At 36.1% G+C, this 24,579-nt stretch overlaps 2 protein-coding genes across 2 annotated transcripts; both read left to right on the forward strand.

Annotated features, from left to right (window-relative positions):
• Positions 1-607: 607 nt before the first annotated feature.
• LOC137388208 (mucin-22-like) lies at positions 608-4,394 on the forward strand. The gene is made up of 2 exons (XM_068074712.1): positions 608-4,255; positions 4,371-4,394. The coding sequence occupies exons 1-2, from the start codon at positions 608-610 to the stop codon at positions 4,392-4,394; spliced, it is 3,672 nt and encodes a 1,223-aa protein (XP_067930813.1).
• Positions 4,391-16,430, forward strand: LOC137387446 (zonadhesin-like). The gene is made up of 8 exons (XM_068073872.1): positions 4,391-5,465; positions 6,100-6,269; positions 8,287-8,533; positions 9,560-9,690; positions 10,507-10,687; positions 13,941-14,111; positions 14,908-15,044; positions 15,531-16,430. Exons 1-8 carry the CDS (start codon positions 4,397-4,399, stop codon positions 15,696-15,698), a joined length of 2,274 nt encoding a protein of 757 aa, XP_067929973.1. The 5' UTR covers positions 4,391-4,396; the 3' UTR covers positions 15,699-16,430.
• The last annotated feature ends 8,149 nt before the right edge of the window (positions 16,431-24,579 follow it).

Consider the following 24,579-nt stretch of genomic DNA (forward strand, 5'->3'; position numbering starts at 1 on the left):
ATATATATGTACATATATATTATATATGTATATATATATATGCATGTATATACATATTGTGCATATCCTATGTGTAAGAAATCTGACAGCATCCTAAGATTCAAACTCATAGTCAGCCTGCCCATTTTGATTAAAATGATGTTGAACATATGCTATCAGCAATGAAAAGTTTAAAACCAGAGAACCTTTGTTACCAGCTATACCCCTATATCAAACTGCTTGGCACTTTAACTAATATTACACAAACTTTTCAAATTTTACAGAGTCTGATGGTTCAGCATATGATACAACAACTACAGTGACCACAAGCCAGATCACAGAAAACTCTAGCTCAACCACTAGTCATAGTACTGTAACAAAGACTCTAGAGCTGTTTGCAGATAATACTAGCAACACTTCATTTCGACAGATATTCACACCAGAATATAGTAACTCTGCAACAGATAAAACAACTTCTACAGAAGCAAATTATAGGATTAATGCAATCGATGCAGTACCTGACAGTAAAAACCCAATCGAAACTAGAAAAATAGCAGGGGTTACAGTTGCTGTAAATGACGAAGCCAATAGGAATATATCTGTATCAACAAAAAAAGACGGTACCACCATGGTAGCTTTGACAACAGTTACAGGAGATGATGAAGTCACAACAACAAGTAAGACAATACCTGCAAAAAATAGTGAGACTACCTCAGTAGATATGACAGCATCTACAGTAAATGGTGAAGCCACCACAAAACGTAAAACTACAACAGTGAAAGGAATTAGCACTACTACAGTAGAAATGGCAACAGCTGCCATAGATGATCCAGTTACCACACCAAGTATGACTACATCAGCAGAAACAGTTGGTACTACCACAGTAAAGATGACAACAGCTACAGCAGGTGTTGACGCCACCACAACAAGTAAGACTATATCAGCAGAAGAGGGCAGAACCTCCGATGTAAATATAGCAGCAGTTGAAAAAGGTGTTGAAGCCACCACATCAAGTCAGGCTAAACCAGCAGAAGAAAGTGGTCTTACAACAATAGATATTACAGCATCTACAGTAAATGGTGAAGCCACCACAAAACGTAAAAGAACAACAGCAAAAGAAATTAGCACTACTACAGTAGAAATGACAACAGCTGGCATAAATGATCTAGTTACCACATCAAGTAAGACTACATCAGCAGAAGAAAGTGGTACTACCACAGTAAAGATGACAACAGCTACAGCAGGTGTTGACGTCACCACAACAAGAAAGACTATATCAGCAGAAGAAGACAGAACCTTCGATGTAAATATAGCAACAGTTGCAATAGGTGTTGAAACCACCGCATCCAATCAGGCTAGACCAGCAGAAGAAAGTGGTACTACCACAGTAGATATGACAACAGTGACAGCAGATGTTGAAGCCATCACAACAAGTAAGGCTTTATCAGCAGAAGGAGGTGGTACTACCACAGCAAAAATGACAACAGCTGCCATAGATAATGGAATTGCCACATCAAGTAAGGCTATATCAGCAGAAGAAAGTAATACTACCATCGTAGAAATGACAACAGTTGCCATAGATGATAAAGTGACCACATCAAGTAAGGCTATATCAGGAGAAAGAGGTGATACTACCACCGTAGAAATGACAACCGTTGCCATAGATGATAAAGTGGCTAGATCAAGCAAGGATATATCACCAGAAGAAAGTAATACTACCATCGTAGAAATGACAACAGTTGCCATAGATGATAAAGTGGCTAGATCAAGCAAGGATATATCACCAGAAGAAACTGATACTACCACCGTAGAAATGACAACAGTTGCCATAGATGATAAAGTGACTACATCAAGTAAGGCTATATTAGCAGAAGAACATGATACTACCACCGTAGAAACGACAACAGTTGCCATAGATGATAAAGTGACCACATCAAGCAAGGATATATCACCAGAAGAAAGAGGTACTACCACCGTAGGAATGACAACAGTTGCCATTGATGATAAAGTGACCACATCAAGTAAGGCTATATCAGCAGAAAAACGTGATACTACTACCGTAGAAATGACAACAGTGGATATAGATGATAAAGTAACTACATCAAGTAAGGCTATATCACCAGAAGAAAGTGACACTACCACCGTAGAAATAACAACAGTTGCCATAAATGATAAAGTAACTACATCAAGCAACGCTATATCGGCAGAAGAAAGTGATACTACCACCGTAGAAATGACAACAGTTGCCATTGATGATAAAGTGACTACATCAAGTAAGGCTATATTAGCAGAAGAACATGATACTACCACCGTAAAAATGACAACAGTTGCCATAGATGATAAAGTGACCACATCAAGCAAGGATATATCACCAAAAGAAAGTGATACTACCACCGTAAAAATAACAACAGTTGCCATAGATGATAAAGTAACTACATCAAGTAAGGCTATATCACCAGAAGAGAGTAATACTACGACCGTAGAAATAACAACAGTTGCCATAGATGATAAAGTAACTACATTAATCCAGGATATATTGGCAGAAGAAAGTGATACCACCACCGTAGAAATAACAACAGTTGCCATAGATGATAAAGTGACCACATCAAGTAAGGCTATATTAGCAGAAGAAAGTAATACTACCATTGTAGAAATGACAACAGTGGCCATAGATGATAAAGTGACTACATCAAGCAAGGATATATCGGCAGAAGAAAGAGATACTACCACCGTAGAAATAACAACAGTTGCCATAGATGATAGCGTGACCACATCAAGCAAGGTTATATCACCTGAAGAAAGAGATACTACCACCGTAGAAATGACAACAGTTGCCATAGATGATAAAGTAACTACATCAAGCAAGGATATATCCCCAGAAGAAAGTGATACTACTACCGTAGAAATGACAACAGTTGCCATAGATGATAAAGTTACTACATCAAGCAAGGATATATCTCCAGAAGAAAGTGATACTACCACCGTAGAAATGACAACAGTTGCCATAGATGATAAAGTAACTACATCAAGCAAGGATATATCCCCAGAAGAAAGTGATACTACCACCGTAGAAATGACAACAGTTGCCATAGATGATAAAGTGACTACATCAAGCAAGGATATATCGGCAGAAGAAAGTGGTACTACCACCATAGAAATGACAACAGTTGTCATAGATGATAAAGTGACCACATCAAGTAAGGCTATATCAGCAGAAGAAAGTAATACTACTATCGTAGAAATGACAACAGTTGCCATAGATGATAAAGTGACTACTTCAAGCAAGGATATATCGGCAGAAAAAAGAGATAGTACCACCGTAGAAATGACAACAGTTGCCATAGATGATAAAGTGACCACATCAAATAAGGCTATATCAGCAGAAGAAAGTAATACTACCATTGTAGAAATGACAACAGTGGCCACAGATGATAAAGTGACTACATCAAGCAAGGATATATCGGCAGAAGAAAGAGATACTACCACCGTAGAAATAACAACAGTTGCCATAGATGATAGCGTGACCACATCAAGCAAGGTTATATCACCAGAAGAAAGTGATTCTACCACCGTAGAAATGACAACAGTTGCCATAGATGATAAAGTTACTACATCAAGCAAGGATATATCGGCAGAAGAAAGTGATACTACCACCGTAGAAATGACAACAGTTGCCATAGAAGATAAAGTAACTACATCAAGCAAGGATATATCCCCAGAAGAAAGTGATACTACCACCGTAGAAATGACAACAGTTGCCATAGGTGATAAAGTTACTACATCAAGCAAGGATATATCCCCAGAAGAAAGTGATACTACCACCGTAGAAATAACAACAGTTGCCATAGATGATAAAGTAACTACATCAAGCAAGGATATATCCCCAGAAGAAAGTGATACTACCACCGTAGAAATGACAACAGTTGCCATAGATGATAAAGTAACTACATCAAGCAAAGATATATCCCCAGAAGAAAGTGATACTACCACCATAGAAATGACAACAGTTGCCATAGATGATAAAGTAACTACATCAAGCAAGGATATATCCCCAGAAGAAAGTGATACTACTACCGTAGAAATGACAACAGTTGCCATAGATGATAAAGTTACTACATCAAGCAAGGATATATCCCCAGAAGAAAGTGATACTACCACCGTAGAAATGACAACAGTTGCCATAGATGATAAAGTAACTACATCAAGCAAGGATATATCCCCAGAAGAAGGTGATACTACCACCGTAGAAATGACAACAGTTGCCATAGATGATAAAGTAACTACATCAAGCAAGGATATATCCCCAGAAGAAAGTGATACTACCACCGTAGAAATGACAACAGTTGCCATAGATGATAAAGTGACTACATCAAGCAAGGATATATCGGCAGAAGAAAGTGATACTACCACCGTAGAAATGACAACAGTTGCCATAGATGATAAAGTGACCACATCAAGTAAAGCTATATCAGCAGAAGAAAGTAATACTACTATCGTAGAAATGACAACAGTTGCCATAGATGATAAAGTGACTACTTCAAGCAAGGATATATCGGCAGAAAAAAGAGATAGTACCACCGTAGAAATGACAACAGTTGCCATAGATGATAAAGTGACCACATCAAGTAAGGCTATATCAGCAGAAGAAAGTAATACTATCACCGTAGAAATGACAACAGTTGCCATAGATGATAAAGTGACTACATCAAGCAAGGATATATCGGCAGAAGAAAAAGATACTACCACCGTAGAAATAACAACAGTTGCCATAGATGATAAAGTGGCCACATCAAGCAAGGATATATCACCAGAAGAAAGGGGTACTACCACCGTAGAAATGACAACAGTTGCCATAGATGATAAAGGGACCACATCAAGTAAGGATATATCAGGAGAAAAAGGTGATACTACCACCGTAGAAATAACAACAGTTGCCATAGATGATAAAGTGACTACATCGAGCAAGGATATATCGGCAGAAGAAAGAGATACTACCACAGTAGAAATGACAACAGTTGCCATAGATGATAAAGTGACCACATCAAGTAAGGCTATATTAGCAGAAGAACATGATACTACCACCGTAGAAATGACAACAGTTGCCATAGATGATAAAGGGACCACATCAAGTAAGGATATATCAGGAGAAAAAGGTGATACTACCACCGTAGAAATAACAACAGTTGCCATAGATGATAAAGTGACTACATCAAGCAAGGATATATCAGCAGAAGAAAGAGATACTACCACAGTAGAAATGACAACAGTTGCAGCCGATGTTGAAGCCTCCCCGCCAACTAAAACTATATCAATAACTATGACAGCAGTTGTAATCAGTGTGGAAGCTAACACAAGTGAGGAAATACTTCCTGTAACAAAAGATGTGAAGTCAACTATGCCTCATTTACCTTCTTCTGCTACTCGGGCTCCTATCACATCTTCATGGCAACCAACAGAAAAAGAAACCATGGTTTGTGGAAAACCTGGTAAGCTAATCGATATTGATAATTTTGTGAATTGTGGAATTGGTGGTTATAGTAGGTCAAATCTCATATAAGATAAAGGTTTTCTACAAAATTTTTTGTTAAAAAATAACATCTTTCTGTAATTTTAGATCGGTGATTCATTCCATGTAAAACATTATTACAAAACGTCAGTCACAAAATAATTTGTTGTGACCAGGTTTGAAATCAAAATTCCACAACTAAATTTAAAAAACTAAAAACAAATAAAAACACAGCAAACTAAATTTATGTTGAGCTCCTTTCATTTTAAAGCTTTTTTGATTTATTCTGAATACTGCACATTTTGTAATGTTGACCTTCATGTAAATAATACACGATGAAATGTAAACAGATACATGGTTGATATGTGATATGTAAGGCTTATTGTATTTATCATTTCTTCTGCACACAAATCTGCTAAACAATTTTATACTAAATTCGTTTCAAGAGATAGTTGGTTTGTGAACTTGAGTGTGAGCCCTATGTCAAACATCTACTTTCAGTATTGTGAAAAGAATTTAAGCATTTTCACTTTAAATGGTCAGCATAAGCACATTCATGGCAGCTGTATGTGATCAACAACTGATGATATTAATATAAACGACTACGTTATTAGTGAGCGATATGAAGCGCGATGAATGCTACCCTAACAATCACCAAGCTGTGAAACTGGAGTCAAACAAATGTGATGGTAATCTGCAAAAAACAAATGAGTGGATTCGGTTCATTGATGACCAAGATAAGTGCAGACAGATCCCAATGTTCCAAAGCTCTACTTGTTTTCAGGTTAGACAGTGAACTAAAGAGGAGTTTTTATTATCTTATAGCAATGTTGACCTCTATGGTGGCGCTCCTTTTGTCTCAACAAGAGCGTTTACAGACAAAGCACAACATACTAAGTTAATAAGCTATTGCATCATTTGCTTTGTATGTTGAAGCACATATTCTTAAGAGAATACAATGTGTTTTGCTTAATTCGTTCTATGACACAAATACTTGATAATATATATTTCGAGCAATTAAATATAGCATTAAAACAAATGCATTATATAGCACTAAATGTAACAGACTTAGCCATGTATTAGGTATGGCTGAGTGTACGACATGTATCCATTTGGTAAATGAATACATGTTGTAATAATCAGTAAACAGGGATCCTTGTGTCATATCGGCTTTATGTTACGAATACGACAGGAAAATTGAGTGGCAAATAAGTATAGGTTTTAATTAAGATATGAAGATTGTCTGGTTTACCTTAATCTTAAATTAATATAACTTATTTATATATTTTTTGATTTTAGGTTTTATATGTTTTAAGTTTCTATTTAATTATTACAGCCTGCCTTTTCTGTTTCAGTAGTTTACATTTTTTGTTTTTGCGTTACTTTTATTTTTGTTGTGGCAATGACTACTAGAAGACTTTCAATATATTTTAATAAATTGATTCGTGGATGTTTGCTTTAGTTTTTTATTATTTGTTATTGTAATTCTTAGACAAAAATTTCCTTTTTTACTGCTGCTAAAGTGTTGATGTGATTACCTGATGTGGTACCTCTTGAAATAAACAAGTCATTCTATAATAATACATAGTTAAGTATTTATTAAATGAATCATGTCAATATACACATCAATTGATAAATATTACATAACATAAATAATGTAAAGTACCAAATGATATTTGCCTTTTAGTCTGGTTTTGATCTAACATACTGGTACCTGCAGTTTATGAAGAAAAACAATGAAAACTAAATTTTTAATCATTGAAAAAATTAGCCAAATATAATATGGTTTGAACATACATATACATGTAGTTATATGAAAGTAAATTGGTAGCCCTTGGTATTAATTGGTAGCTCTTGGAATATTAATAGCATGTTAATATTTACTTGGCCAACCATTATTGTCAATCACAGAAGATGAAATGGTTGTCCAATTAATGGATTCTATTTTTTTTAGAATACTTTCGGTAGCACACAGAGTGTCTACACAATTTTCTTCTCAAATACATGTAGGTATAGTATGTATGGACTGAGACAATTAAGAAGATTAGTTTAGGATTATTAGATTAGTTAATGACATTGGGCGCAAACAAATTCTTAGTTGGTCTCATAATTACAGCCTCCACTGTGCCACCCATCTTAGTCTTTGTTGAGCTAATGATTTAAAAACTATAAACTAAAGCACTGTTTAATATTATTGAAGACCTTTTGAATTAAAGTACGTGAAGGAAAGCAACATTGTACTGATTTACAAAGTTATAATCTTTTCTATAATTAGAGCTGTCCGTCCAGCTGTAGCTACTCCAAGAGCGTTAGAAAAGAAAATGTGGTGCACAGGAGTTGAACTTGGATATTCAGCCTTGCAGCCAAGCGCACCATCAACTGCACCACTTCACCACCATGTAGTATCATGGAATACTGATTAAATATGATAATCTCTGCCAGTATGTTAGTGTTGTATAAAAGCACCAGACATATTATGTTGAAAGCTACTACATATTTTATGCCAAAATCTTGCCTATACATGCATTGCAAGTCATGTCAAACGCTTCGGATGTCACAACTCAACTTTTAAAAATATGTTGCGAACCTCACTGCTATCGTAAAGCTCTATATACACTTTTGTAAGACAATCTATCCAAAACTGCTTGTCGAACATGCTGAGAGCAGCGATAATTCATTGGTTTCCAGTTAAATGTAGGGCACCACATCACTCTTTGATAGTCAATCACAACTATGTCCAATTATTTTGAAAGCTGTTTCCCGCAAGGTCAAACTTATGAACAAAGATTCTTTGCTTTTAGCCCGAGTCATGTGACTCAGATTTGCCGTATTATATGACTGGAACAAATCTAACGCCGAAAGATTCTGTATCGCAAGCTGAAATGTGCACCACCACTGTTAACAAAACTGGTCATGCTCAATGCTGTGACGCAAAAAGTCAAATTTACGTCGATGTGATAAACTGTGGTGACAGATTCTTCATATACAAGTTCACGTCTTGGATGCCACCGCAAATCTGCGGAAAGGTTTGCCTCACAGAGTTCCAAGGTACGTTTAGTAAGCATATGGTATGCCACGTTTTTTTCAATCCCATATCCTTTAAAATGCGAGTTATAAATCTTATAGTTATCAAGTTATCGAGTTATAAACTTATAAATCGAGTTAAGCTACAGGTACATACATATGCACATATATACGAACATATGTATGTCCATATGTACATACATACATGCATATGTACATACATATGTGCCTGTATGTACATATAGTAAAACCTCTATTTGATTGCTTTGGTGCTTCGTTTTTCAGCCCATTTTCTGTTGAGGCGTTTACAAAGAAGCGGTCTTCAAATAACGGGTGGCGTTGTAATGTATGTATACATATGTCTGTATGTATGTGCATACATACGCATGCGTATGTACACATGTACTGTACTTTTCGGACTATTAGCCGCTACTTTTTTGTTGTTTTGAGCCACGCGGCTTATATATGTGTGCGGCTATTCTGGGGTTTTCTCTTTCACCGCTAGGGCCCATTAACCGGAATCTCCGGTTAGGGCACGTCTAGCGGTGAAAGAAAAAACGAAACAATGCCTAATGGTACTGTTCCGTTAGGCACTGGGTTAAAAAGCGTCGGTTAATACGGAACGGTGCCTAACGGCGCTGTTCCGTTTTAGCCTGCAAAGTTACTGCCATGTTAAACAGCACCGTCATGAGTTCTGCGGCCTATACAACAGGTGCGGCCTATGTATTGTTTTATTATCAGTTTTTTAAAAATAAAGCAGATGCAGCTTATATAGGGGTGCGGTTAATAGTCCGAAAAGTATGGTACACACATGTACCCGCGTATGTGCATGCATACAAGTGTACATGCTTACATACAAGTATGTGCATGCATACAAGTGTACATGCTTACATACAAGTATGTGCATGCATACAAGTGTACATGCTTACATACAAGTATGTGCATGCATACAAGTGTACATGCTTACATACAAGTATGTGCATGCATACAAGTGTACATGCTTACATATAAGTAATACATATTGTTTATAATGTTTCTTGTCGATCACAGGAACGGTTCCTATAGGAAATATTGTGGAGACAGGTAGTCGTATTTCACCAACATTTGAAGAGCTGGACAATGAGTCAAAATTTAACCTGGTAGCACTTATCATGAAGATCATCAACATGGCACAATATAAAGTAAGTTTTTTGCCTAAAACATTTAAGACACAAGTGATAAAAAGTGTAATTCTACTAGAAAAAGGTTTTAATACTAACCTATGCAAACATTTCAAACAAACTATTGACATGCTTACTGCAGTTTGTTTATACAAACGCATAGATTTATCTCCTTTTACCTTGCTGTAATAATGGCATGCGGGCCGATTCCTCTTGTCATATGGCATGTAAGTTATCTTCTCCTTGAATGGTGCAAAAACTGCCTGTGAATCATTTTCTCTGGCCTTGCTACAATAGTGGAAACTGAGTTATACCATTTTGCCTTGCCATCTGCAAGTCAGATTTTGCTTGCTTACTGCAACAATGCTTATGAGTTATCTTCTCTTTATCGACTGAAAATTTTGTTTATGAACCATTCTCTCATTGTTGACTGAAAATAATATTTATGAGTCATCTCCTCTTTGCTAGGTGCAACAAGTGCTTATGAGTCATCTCCTCTTTGCTAAGTGCAACAAGTGCTTATGAGTCATCTCTTTGCTAGGGGCCACAAGTGCTTATGAGTCATCTCCTCTTTGCTAGGTGCAACAAGTGCTTGTGTCATCTCCTCTTCGCTAGGTTCAACAAGTGTTTTAGGGTTTACTGCTAATTTTTGGTTATGACTTGCATTTTTCTTGACTCAATTTTTAAGCCAAAATTTCTTAAGAAGTTGTTATATTATTACTGCTGTTATTACTACTGTCTTCACTAATATTCCTATGATTGTTACTCATCTCATCATTTTGGTATTTCCTGCTTGAATCAGCATTATTATTGGTGATGGTAATATCATAATTGTAGAAAGAATGGAACAAGGCGAAGAACAAGCTGACACAAGCTGCAGAAGAAGCTTTGCAAAATGCTAGTAATCGTCAAAAGCGGTCTGATGATTCACAAAATGTACAAGTGCAAGTCCTGCGCGGTTACCCAAAGGTCAACGAAGATGATAATGTGGCGTTATATGTCTTTACTATGAGCTATAGTAAGTTTCGGTTCGGTGAAAATTTGTTATCTAGTTTCATGCGCAGCATACGCAAGATTTGTCAAGTTGAGCTGTATCATCAGCGCATCTCTTTCAGAGGTCTTCAGCCTTCATAAGATGGAAAGATAAGTTTTATTTATAATAATAATATAAATAAAACTTTTTATATTATTAATACAATATTTATATTAATAATATAAAAAGGAGATTTTATATTATTGAAAACTATCAAAACTTTCTCAAATTTGCTTTTTTCTGAGGAGTGTTGTTTGATTTCATGAAAGCTGAACTAGAGTTGAGTATTTTTAGAGGCTTCGTCTAATTGAAGAGACAGATGAATAATTGCTGATATATATCAGCAATTAATTTATAATTAACTATATATCTATTCTATATATATTATATATATTGCTGTACACATACATATACAGTAAAACTGCTATTTGAATACCAAGGCACTGTTTAGTGGTGTTTTGCAGTTTATCTCGGAGAGAGGTGAAATCTAGAAACACAAAATTCTAGATAAATATCACAACTTCTTGATATTGGTTGCTATGACCAATGATATACAGCCTTCCAGCTTGTGTATATTACACAGCAGCTTGCCATTTTACTTCTAATATTGCATTTCTCTTATTGCAGGGAGAGATATAAACATATAATCTTCTCCTTTCATTATTGCTGTTTGTTGTATATAATAACACCGACACTCAGTACATTACAGCTACCATTGCAGTTATCCTATTGCACTGCAGTGCCATTTGACTGCTAATATTGCATTTCTCAACCGACAGTACCCTTTTTTTCCAATATCACTGTGGTCATCGGTTGTATAACAGGGGAATTTCTCGAATTTCTCTCCTCTCTTTATGTTGTTTTGCATTAACTAAAATAAAAAAGATATTAAAAGATATTAAAAAATATAAAAGAATTCTAAACTTGAAGAGATTAAGATTAGACAATTTTTTGGCTAAAATTTGTCAGTAAAAAGTGAAACAGCGTTGTAGCTGCCACGAAAAAATTTGCTACGCATTCCTAATAAACATCATATAGCTTCTCAAAATGTGCTACAGCTGTACCCATGTGTATTCCAGAGAAACAACAATAGTTTGATAAAGTAAACTTATTTTTTCAGAATTGTTTGTTTTTCTCATTTATTTGTTTTTCTGAAAGACCTTTTGGCTGCAAAAAACCGAAACAAAAACGAAAAACATAATCTGAAAGATACGCACTCAAACATGAGGCTAACAATCGCTTTACAGACTTTAAATTTTTGAAGCAAGAACAAATGAGCTTTCTTGTTTTTTTTATACAAAAAGTCTGAGTTACAATGAGTATATTGAAGTGTGGGTTGGATTCACATTCTCTAGTAGAGTTACAACTGTGTATAACTGCAGTCATACCTCGATGTACGAGCTTGATGAGTTTCAAGACTGAGCAAATATGTCTATTTACTTGTGTCTCAAGGCACTATTTCCTATATAAAATAACTAAATACAAATTAATCCGTTAGCATATTACGAAAAAATCCCATATAATAAGATATTTTGGTAGAAAATGTGTTTTTAACTGTTGTAATTCTGTACCTACGCTAACAAAGTAACAAATACCTATGTAGTTATTAAGATGTAACATTATCATGTACACTACTGTAAGCGTTTACTTTAGAGGCAGACGTAGTTACTAACAGTCTGAGAGAATTGGCAGTAATGCCGTTTGGTATACTAAACTTTGGTGATGCTCTGTAACAGAAACTTTGCATTTAATTTAAAGGTTGACTTGCAACAAAATTCACATTACAGTTATTTGATATGAAAAGATTCACCGTGTCTTACTCTGCTGTGTTGTAGATGCAAAATATGTGGGAATGTGATTACAAGCTCTTAACAGCTCAAAAACGAACAGTTAATCGCCGCCATCACGAATCTGCCATAGATCGGAATCGGTTTATTTTTCTGACGTAATCAATCCATTTGGTTATCGTTTTGTCACGTGATGTTCTCTTGTGAATTGAAAGGCCAATAAAAGGCTCAATATAAAACTTTTCGTAGCACTAGTTTATGACAATCACTTGAGTTTTACCGAAGACCCTGTATCAAATATAGATGCTTGCTACTATACAGTTTCGTTTAGGCTTGATCTAATCGTCAAGTCGTAATCTGATCATGTGACCCATACTCCGTGAATAATTACCAGCCTTATTGAGCCCTTACCAAATATAGAATAAAATGAATGAATTAAGCTCACTAAGCACACACTTGAAGCTAAGTTTTAACCTTTTACTAAACTTACTTTAATTTCGTCGTCTTTATTTTTTTTGTCTGTTCCCGGTTTGGCGCTTTTTGTCTCACTTTCACTATAACTTTTAGCCAACATTAAAAAAAAGTTTTTCAAACTGATTCAAGGAGAAAACTGAGGAATGCTGTTTTCAAAAGAGGTCTTTCGCATACTTGGCCATATAGTAGCCACCGAGAGCTGGTTTGTTTGATCGAATCTCAAAGAAGAAGTTTGCTGGAAATGCCGTTCGTATCTCGATTTTCTCGAACGTTGGGACGTTTTATGTCAAGGTATAACTGTATTACTTTGTTGGTCCGCATGCTATATCCATAACAAAATTCTAGGTTTTCTAAAACATCAAATACCCCCTATGTTAGCAAGGTGTTTGTTAAGGTTTGTATTCATTTCTAAATTTTATTTAAAACATTGAAAATGATACCTTTTTTTGTCCGTTAAAATCTGAAACTACTTAAGCCAAATAAACATTTATGGCAGAACAAATTTTGGAGTTGTCCTTCCAGCATTAGCTAGACGTAGGCCGTAAAACTTTAGAGCTGTCTATGGAGTAGCAATTATACATGGTTCACAAATCTTTTGACATTATTTTTACTATACCGAGATCATGTATTTTTGGGGTTGTCTCTTTGACATTTATTATATAAAAACCACGTTCCTGCAAGCTGGCACACATGCCACTCACAGCAGGTGAAAGTGATTGACTAGGCTGCTGTAGGTAGGGGCAAGTGATGAATTACAAAAATATATTTTTAGCTGTTCCCAAATCATTAAACATTTCTTGTCAATGAAATTGTAGTGGCTCCTCATTAAATCATTAAATTATTCAAATCAAAAGTGTGAACTAGGGGAGACAACTTCAAAGACTACAACCTAAAGCAATAAGGGGTTTATATTAATCAATGATGAACATTCTAAAATGTGTTTCGATCAATTGTGAACATTTTACTATGCATTGTAGGCAATGGTAAACCTGTAAAAAAAGAAACTGCTGAGTTAGCCATAACTTCACTCAAGAATAAAGACATTGGTCACGGATTAAAATTTGGATCAACCACAAAACTACCAGAAGAGCTAGTAAAAACACCGCTGCCCTCCATTGATGTCACTGATGAGCCTAAAATACAAAAAGGTATGGTGGTAGAAAGAATATAATTTGTTTGGTATGAGCTGCTGCAAAGAATCTAAGACTGCAGCACACTTGAAAATGAGCTATGATGTGTATTAGTGAGAATGCTGCGTGATTAGTGATAGCAGAATGGTAAGCACCATAAATGACAAGCGTTACAAAGTGCTTGCTGATGGGTAATTTGGTGGTAGAGTAGGTATCAGCTATGTGGCAGAAGTGCAAGAGTTTGCAACGATCTACATGTATGTTCTAGAGTACTGAGAATTGAATATGATGAGTGGTAGATGAGTGACAGACAGTGACTACATGACAAGTGTCGCAAAGTGTCATTTGGTATAGCTGAAGAGCTATGTGATTGAATAGTGAGAATTCTGTGTGATGGGTGGTAACAAATGTATAATAGCTAGACATATACATCGTACATCACAAGGAATGCACAGTGTTTGCATGTTGAATAAGACCGCCCCACTACAGCAAACAGTGATATTGACCTATGCATTATGCACTATGAACTATGCACTATGAATTATGCACTAAGAACTAAGCATTATGAACTATGCATTATGAACTAAGCACTATGAACTATGCACTATGAACAGCGCACTATGAACTAAGCACTACTAACTATGAACTATGAAATATGCACTATGAACTAAGCACTATGAACTATGCACTATGAACTAAGCACAATGAACTAAGCACTATGGACTAAGCACTATGAACTAAGCACTATGAACTATGCACTATGAACTGTGCCAATATTTGGTGATCCTCTTTATTGGCTAATGTGTTGTTGCAGACACTCCTCTCTGGATGGCCATCGTAATCATTGTTGGAATCGTCCTCTTCATCATTATTTTCGTGCTCCTGTTCATCGGATTTTACAAGGTGTTTTGGAAAAGACGCTCTGGAACTATGAATGTCCTCCAACTAAGGGTTAGTGCGTGTGTCCTATGAAAACTTTTGTTGCTTTGGTGAAAAAGTGACAAGTTTACTAAAATGTTTGTATAATCTTTTGTAACAAAGAATTAAGACATATGTTATTACATCACCGTAGACATCACTTATTAGACATCACTTATCCGTCTCCCATGAGTACTGTCGTTTTATTTTAATAAGGTAGTCGTTTCTGCATGAAATTTAAATCGGCAGGTTTTAAAAACTGGATGCTAGAATTACCAATGATAGTATAAACTTGTTAAAGAAAAGAGAGAGAGAGAGAGAGTGATCATTCAGTTGGTTGTATACTTACATGTAGCTTGCATATTTGTTGAAGCAAATTATTTTTCCAATCAATGCTATCTCAAAGTCGCTTCACTTCAACAAAATTGTTCAAATTAATTCGCTGTAAGTTAAGTTTTTTAAAAACAACAGTTTTGGTAAACTTTGGTTTGTTAAGAATCATAAATGTGTTATATTTAGGATGAGCTCATAGAGGAGGATGAGCTAACAGACTCCTACAAAATGAAAGGAGGTCGTCTAAATGTCGCCATGTTGGAAGAAGATGACCTTATGGACAGCAACCAGAATGGAAACCACAATGGAAAGTCTACTAATAATGAACTTGACTTGGAAATGCAGCAGTTTTAGAGTGTTGAATTTCGAATTAATTTTCAACTAAATTGAAGAAAAAACTTACTCAAGCCAATGAATGACATCATGAGATGACAGTTTCAGTATGGAGCCCAACAACAGCCGAGTTAGACGAAAAAGAAAAAAAAACAGGTACATGATGCTAAGGACACATTGTTATTTTGGTCCAATATTTATGAAAAAAGCATATTTGATGCATTTTTTACAACAAAAATAAAAACTAATTTTGCTACTAATCGTTCGTGATGGTCGAATCATAGAGTTTACATTCTATGAATGTGACTGAAAGTTACCAACGATTTGAAATAACAAAGTTTTCAAAACGTTTGTAAGTTATACTATGAATAACGTTTGCAAGTGCTGCTTAATGAAATATGCATATATAGAGCCAAATACTAAAATGATGTACATGTAATTAATACACTCAACTCTGTTACATTTACTTTTTTTCACATGTTTTGAAGTTGTCTTTTTATGAAAAGTGGTTCAGGGTAGACAACTACTAATTACATATCTGCAAACAGTAGATGTCTGTTATTTTTTGTGGAAGAGAGTAAACAGTAAACCTTATTCTATGACTAGTATTAGGAAGATATTTTGTGAGAAGATAATCACTGTATTTAATTGTTATTTAGCCACAAAAACTGCTGAGCCACTCTTTTTGAATTTGTACAATATATAATATATATTTTCCATTGTTTTATGCTAATACACTGTGACAAACCCGTGCGCTACAAGAAATTGTCATGTGTAGTAAGTATGCGCATAACTATTCTTGGATATGGAAAGGTGGTTAAGTGGGGCAGAGAACTTCTTTACTAACGCTTTTAGTGTGACTTTAGACAGACATGATAGCTCTTTCTATTGTAAAGATTTGATGCTCAAACATTGCTACTACTCCAGCCGTATTATAATTGCTTTGGTTAAGCCTGGTTCCCATATCAATTGCGAGACTCCGGCGGTAACTTGCGCAGCAAAATGCTTGCGACGCTAGGCTCGGCGGCATCTTTTCACATATAAGCGGCATCACACAACATAATCGCGGACTCAAATAAAATGTTCGCTCGCTATGCCATTTTTATAATGGTGACCTTGACCTGTACAGTGCATTTTGGGAAGGTTTTTCCTGCAGCCTTTTGCAAAATTTGAACAGCGCTAAACTATTGCGATGCCGCCGGCAACTACCGGCGGTCCTCGGCGCGTAGGTTCCCATTTCACCGCTAATAGCCTGCGGTGCTATCGCCGGTGCTTTGCGACTTATATGGGAACCAGGCTTTAGTCTTGTTAGCTTTGGTTGGATTTGAGTTGTCTCATATGTTCATAGCTTCCTTGGAGTTGGTACATTGGGTGTTGATCTACAGCATGTCTCATCTTATCAAAAGATGATCTACAAAGAAGAGATAGTAACCATAAACAGAAACTTTAGTAAAACTAATAAGATTGTCTCAACTATTTCAACTAAAGAAATAGAGTGCATCTATTTCCAATGTCTGATCCGCTGGTCAACCAAGCACAGACAAATGTATCCATGGCTTAATCCATAGGAGCCTATTGTGAACTGGTACCACACCAAGCATTGCCTTCAGGGTCTCATTGAAAGTTCTGCAGAGGTTTCAGTTTAAGAGGTTTAAGTTTAAGAGCTATTTTCAGCTACAAACAAGCAACAATCTATGGCAACACAAAAATCTCCAAAAAGGGATTCTAGGTAAGCCAGTAAATTTACTAACTTTATAAAATAATTAGTTTATTCTGACATTCTAATCGCGCAAGTAAACCCTTCTATACCTTCAAAATCTTATTGTTCTGAAACTGTTGTGCTTCTTTCATACAATGTCACTCTAGAAGGGTGTTGTAAATTCCAAACATATACTCCTAATGCAGTGCGCTTAATATAGGCTAACTAGTGCACAGCGGTAATGTGCACACACCGGTACTCCTTATTACGTTAGGGGTAACATTTTTGTTAGCAGATGACAGATTGCTGCTCAGTTCATGGTAGAGCTTCAGCAGAGAAAAAGCGTATTTCACTTTTTGTTTAGGTAGCTGATTTGAGAAAATAATAGGTATGTTTTAGTTTATTGTTTTTCGCTTTGTCACTTTTTTGTTGTTTTTATATTCCATGCCTATAAATTTCACATTTTGACGTTGTTGTATATCATTATTATTTCGATCTTGACAGTGTCATGATTGTGATAAAATGAAATCATTACGAACATCTGTGAAAACCTTCTAAGGCTCAGTCCGCTAGCAAGGGTTTCTTAGGGCTTGCTGTCTTTATACTGAGGCAGCGAAAAATACCATTCTTGGCAGCAAAGAATTCTTGGCGGGGCCAAAGCAATGCAGGAAAAAGCTATGATAGACAATAGTTTGGTAATCTCTCAATAATAGCCTTTCATACTAGGTTAATAGTATTGGATATTACTAGCTCTCTAGTAGTGGGCTAGTCAGCGTCTGTACGCGATGAGGTCGAGGCACCTCGTGAAATATGAGATGTCAGCTTTGCTAGGCGTGCTCGCACACTTCCTGTCTAATAAAGGTTATCGTTATTTAGCACACACCGTGGGCGTGTCCCACGCTAGAGTTCTGGCATTCCATGACTTTACTCGAGCGAAGGCTCTTTATCCGTGTCATAATTGAATTTGTAGACAACTCGGTGTTGGACCTCATAGTTGATAAAATACCATGTAATTAGATTTCGTCATTGAGCTAGGCTGTTTGCCTCCAAGTAAATCAAAACAGCTCAGCGGTGTGAGTTATATTTTACATGGTCGTAACCTTTATGATTAGATTTAAATTACCTGAGCAAGAACAACTCTGCTGAGACAAACACACAGGCACAAAATCAATGCTCAAAGCATTTCAAATCAAACATACCAAATCTAAATGTCTAGTGTCCAATCTCCGAAGTAGTCAAGTGTGTGAGCAATCTGTCCAAGAGAGCGTATGATGTCTGCTTAGCAGAGGCTTTGCCTATTTTTAAGAGCACAGCCTATTTTTTTATCGTTACACAAGCAATGGCTCTATGATCTAGGCTGGATATGTCCGAGTCCAGTTGCAAGAGAACCTCAACAACTGGAAACATACCCAGTTGCATAGAGCAATTTAAGGTTGGATGTCATTCCTGTCACCACTAGTAGCCTTCCTTGGTAGTTGAACCCCAACCTGTTGTTTGTAGGTCAGGTGTTCTAGTGTAGCAGACATATAACAGACATAGGCATGTGGCAAACATATAAATGTATGTGAAAAAGTGAAAACTTTAACAGCTCTATGAAAAAGATTTGATATCTTTATTGGAAAGTCAAATGTCTCAATAGAGCTGAGATTTTTGTGGATCTTTGTCATTCTTCTTTTCTATATAGATTAAAAAAACAATACTCAAAATCAAATATATATTTTACTGTATCCTATACTCTATGCTTCATACATTCAGTACTGAAATAAATATGTGCCATTTCAGTTGAACATTTTTCAAATATCCATATTTGGCATCAAAGTGATGTCATATAGCTAAAGTTACTAGTGAGGTCAGCCACTGGGTTCATCATCTCCACCTGTTAGGCTCAATGTTTGAGCATGAGAAAAATGATAAAGCCTGATGTGGTGGCCTACAAACAGTAAATACAAATGATATAAAAAACAATAGAGAGGTAACTCGACAGGAAATTCTTTCTGGGCTTAGAATAGGCTGCCCAAATCGTGATATCATATGCACTATGCATATCTTTAGGTTTTTAAACATATAATGCGGGTCAATCACAAACATGCTACTGTTCTTAAAATGAACTGTACTAAAAACCACTGGCTCACAGTGGATTCTGATAATAAAATACAAAACTAAATTAAAAAAACAAAGATCGATGATGAATAAGTTATTTGATTTGGAATAGGTATGTTTATCAAAGTTCTTTGATTCAAACTATAATCATAGTTGCGGTTATAGCCATAGATAGTCATAGTCACAATGATAGTCACAGTCATAGTCACAGTGATAGTCACTGTGATAGCCCCAGTCATAGTCATAACCACAGTCATAGTCACAGTGATAGTCATAGTCTCAGTCATAGTCCCAATCATAGCCATAACCACAGCCATAGTCACCGTCATAGTCACAGCCATAGTCAAAGCCATAGTCACCGTCATAGTCACAATAATAATGACAGTCATAATCACAGTCATTGTCACAGTCATAGTCATTGATAGCCATAGTCATTTGTAGTTGCAGCCAAAATTATAGTTTTAGCCACTTTCCTTTTTTTAGTTATCAGGCTGTGAAATACACACAATACGTTTTAAAAAACAGAATCAAATCAATTGTTTGTCTTCCATCATGTTCAGTCACGACTGGTACATGTATTTAGTTTGAGGCGCCAAGGCTAGTAAGTCTAGCTGAGTGCTGATGAAATGATGAGCACTGTTGTCAGTATGGCGCCTGACACAGTAGACTAGAAGTATACAGGTTACAGTGGAGGCTTGTATATCCCTGAGCAAACCAAAGTATGCTTGAAGGATAAACATAAAACACTTATTATTGACACCAACTGCTTGACATAAAGAGTATCCATTTGTAATTCATCGACCTGTGCCTACCTACCACAGCCTAGTCAATCACTGTCACCTGCTATGACTGCCATGTGTGCAAGCTTGCAAATATTTGGTAAAAGGTTCACTGTAGAAGTGATGGAGCACAGGCTAAGCAGAAGGTCAGAATGTTATGGAGCACAATCTAAGGCTGTTTTTATGTGAAATAAATATTTGCTTATATTATTTACTATAATAAGATTTGTGTTCATCAGTACAAGCTTCTGTCGGCCACGGTTGGAGATTGAGAAAAAAGAAAGCGAGGGATGTGATCCCACAACATTTGGCAACAACCAGCACAACAACAAGCACCTGCACCGACTATCACCGCTTCACTAGCACTTGCACCAACCATCGCCGCTTCACTAGCACCTGCACCAACCATCACCGCTTCACTAGCACCTGCACCAACCATCACCGCTTCACTAGCACCTGCACCAACCATCACCGCTTCACTAGCACCTGCACCAACCATCACCGCTTCACTAGCACCTGCACCAACCATCACCGCTTCACTAGCACCTGCACCAACCATCACCGCTTCACTAGCACCTGCACCAACCATCACCGCTTCACTAGCACTTGCACCAACCATCACCGCTTCACTAGCACTTGCACCAACCATTCACCTTCCAGATTTTTGGATTTATTGTTCACCTACTTATTCCCTGTACTTTATTGGCACACATGATGATCTCTCAGAGCACACTCGGCTGCCAGGATACCAGCAATAATAATAACATTAGATGTCTTTGAGCGAAAGAATATTATTCTTGTTGACTCAAATATTGTCCTTGTAGACTCAACCACTGCCCTACTGATCACAAACCAGCGTCCTAATCACCGAACCACGGCTGCTCCCTGTCTGCGCTTTAATTGGCAAATTTACCGATTCATGGAATAGAACAAAATCTATAGATGAGCTATTTACCATTTACAGAGTTTTCATACAGCGGCAGCGTAGTGACACACCCCATGTGGTGCTGCAATGCCATCATGGAAAAAGTTGTGTCTTCCCATTCTGTCGCGATTCAGTGTCACTGTTTGGAAGCAAAAGACTCGTGTGATGCGCCATCTTTGTGCCATGGAAACAGTCTTAGTGACCAACAGCGTCATTCTTGGGCAAGCGCATAGGTCTTGCTTTCTTTAAATATACAACCTTGACATCGCGTCGCGCAACCATCGTTCTACTATAGCACCCAATAAATACATGATCTGCTTGCCGGCCCAGCGTAGTGCACTATTGCTGTATAGAGACTTAGTAAATGTCACTACTGCGAGACGAGATCCGTATGCAAGCACGTGCATAACAGTTCCTTATTCTTGCCGATTCTATGTTTGGCCATCACCTGTCTGCAGTAAAGAAGAGAATACAGAGTAGAGTAGAGTGTAGAGAATACATTTTATTACGAGCAAGATAAGATTAATTGCACGAAAAAGGTTACACTAGCTATTATCCTAACAGCGCTTACGTATTAGAAACCTAGCAAAATGGAGGCCAGCGAACTGAAACCAGCATCATAGAAACTAGGAGGCTCAGAGCTATCAAAACTGAAAACTTGTAGCTTTAAAATGATGCCAAAGGCAAGCAGATTTAATTTTCTTGTTTATAAAACAAATGGGCGGATGCCTATTTCAAAATTGCTACTTTTATTAGACTGGGCGTATGAGTTTATCAGAAGTTAAAGCATGGAGATGTAGTGATAATGACAGCCATAAAAAATAAATTAATACTTTCTTGTCACCGGGCACATGCTGTACATGTCAATGTGCTAATTACTGCAGGTCTGAGGTAACAATTCTTGTTACCTGCTCAGAGTTCACATTCTGCCAATGATCTTATAGCTTTTCCTTATGATACGCTTTGCCCGTGCACTTGAAGTCATCGCTTTGAACTCCAGTAAACATCCTGGTTATGTAAAAACAGGCCTGTTTGCATTCCAATAATGACCTGGTAGTTTTCTCTTGCGGAATTCCTTGCTTATACTTCTTAGAGTTACGATTTCTTGATTTTGAAGCCATGCGTAACACTCAGGCTATAAGCAACCAAAAATCTTTATAATAATTATAGCAAATGCAAAATTTTTCTTCCAACTGCCAAATGTTGAATGGGCAGAATATGTAGAGGTGAAACAAAATAATTGAATTTTTAAAGAAAACCTTGTCTATTATGTAATCAGACAAAAATACTTATTTATATAAATGTATATAAAAATATTTGTATTATTTAGATTATACACAGTATATATACATTGTATATATAATTTAAATAGTCTATATATATAACTAAATAAATAAACTATACATATATTTATTTATATAATTATATACTACCTGAATGCCTGGCGTTGCCTGAGTAATACAAGTCTTTGCAGAGAAAATTTATTTGCATTTAACATATAACAACAGTTACCATTCTAACTTTTAAACTTCATATCATGAGAAAAGTTTTTGTGTGCATGTCACATAAATTAAGAAACAAAATAAAACAAATCTAAAAGTGTTTAAATGTAAATGTGAAATAATTAGCAAGTAATAGCTCAATTAAGTGTGTTTTGCTACGATGACAATAAAAGATGATTTGGTAATGATACAATTAATATGAGCTGAGAAAACAAAATAAAAATCCTGAATATGTTGAATTAATAATAACAATTTGTGCATAGAAGTGTGTATATAAAAAAGGTTACTGTTCCAGCAGTAGCTATTCATCAAAACTGTGAATACGACGATACTGGTACCTCTCGATACTGGTACAAATGTAAAAATGAGTTATCAGACTGTCTTTGTCTGGTACTTTGTCTGACTGAACAGAAAAAGAACGTAGAGGCTGTTCCTATTCGAGACAATACAACTGTCTGTGTGAAAAGTATTAGCCTTTACCAGTTTAGCAATTGAACCTTACGAAAAACCATAAAAATAAGTGTAATGGCACATTTGAAATTGAAACAGCACATTTTAAAATTACAAATTAAAAAAATAGGTAATGATAGCAAAAGATTATCTTTTAAAAATTTCAAAAAATAACGAATGCAAAAGATAGTATTAGTTAATAATCAAAATGCACATTTAGCGAGTGTATACATTATAAGGTATACGATAAGATGGATCGAATGCTAAGGACTACATAGCTGAAACCTGTGTGAGTTCAAGTCCAGCACGCAGTGAGCTTCTCATTTTAAAATTTCACTTGTTACAACTGGACAAACCAAACTACACAGATACACACAAGTATTGAGATTTATATATATATATTGGTAGTCTATATTTATATATATGTATATATAGATTATTTATTATTATTATTTATTTAGATCAAATCAGATATTAGATTATTAGGTACAATCACTATTAGATACCATCGGAGTTCAAATCTTATGAGAAGCCAATTTTTTGTACCTAAATTTTTTCGCTATCGTTGAACACATAAACTACAAACAACCAACACTGATATTTATGTATATATTTATATATAGATATACATATATATAAATAACAGTCGCCTCCCCTAATGGGGAGGCGACTCACTCGATCATCTACTCATTATTAAACGATCTGCAGCTGGGGATACAAAAACTATTGATATTAGTAGCTTTAAAGAGAGCTTATAATTTCTCTAGATGAACAACACTGTCAAAAACATAGCAAAAACTCCTGTATTTTCATTCATGAATAACAGCTGTTCCAGTTTTTTATGTCGTTTCTCTTTCAATTTTTTTATTTTTAATTGCTTGTAAAACTCTCCGAGCCTACAGTATTAAAAAGAGTTGCTGATCATCATGAGATTACAGATAATAAGCCTTTTGTACAACTATACATCTCTTGTAAAACTATACATCATTTGGACAACAATACATCCTTGGTATAACTTTAAATCATTTGTACAATGCCATAGTTTTTGTACAACTGAACAGCCTTTGCACAACTGTACATCCTATCTACATCTATATAGCATTAGTATGGTAATGCGGCGTGTTTGTTAATAAATATAAAAGTTGGATTGAATCATTTTAAGAGCAACGTTATTTCATTTCTTCTACTTCTATGTTGAGTTGTCTTACCATGTTATTCTTCTGCAATTCTATTGAAGTTTGTAGCCTCGGGAGATGAATTCAGTAAGAAGGTGGCAAAAGGGTAAAACAGGCTGTTACTGTTATATTTAGATAGGGTACATTCCAGGTACATGCATAGCATCCAATTCTCAGACACGCCATCAAACGCCTTACAAACACTACCACAGCAGGCAAGGAGTTTATTAGCACTAATTGCCCTCTCACCCAATCAATTCTGAAGCTGGTGA

Source organism: Watersipora subatra, chromosome 2 (genome assembly GCF_963576615.1).
Source record: "Watersipora subatra chromosome 2, tzWatSuba1.1, whole genome shotgun sequence".
In the NCBI taxonomy this organism is placed as follows: domain Eukaryota; kingdom Metazoa; phylum Bryozoa; class Gymnolaemata; order Cheilostomatida; family Watersiporidae; genus Watersipora; species Watersipora subatra.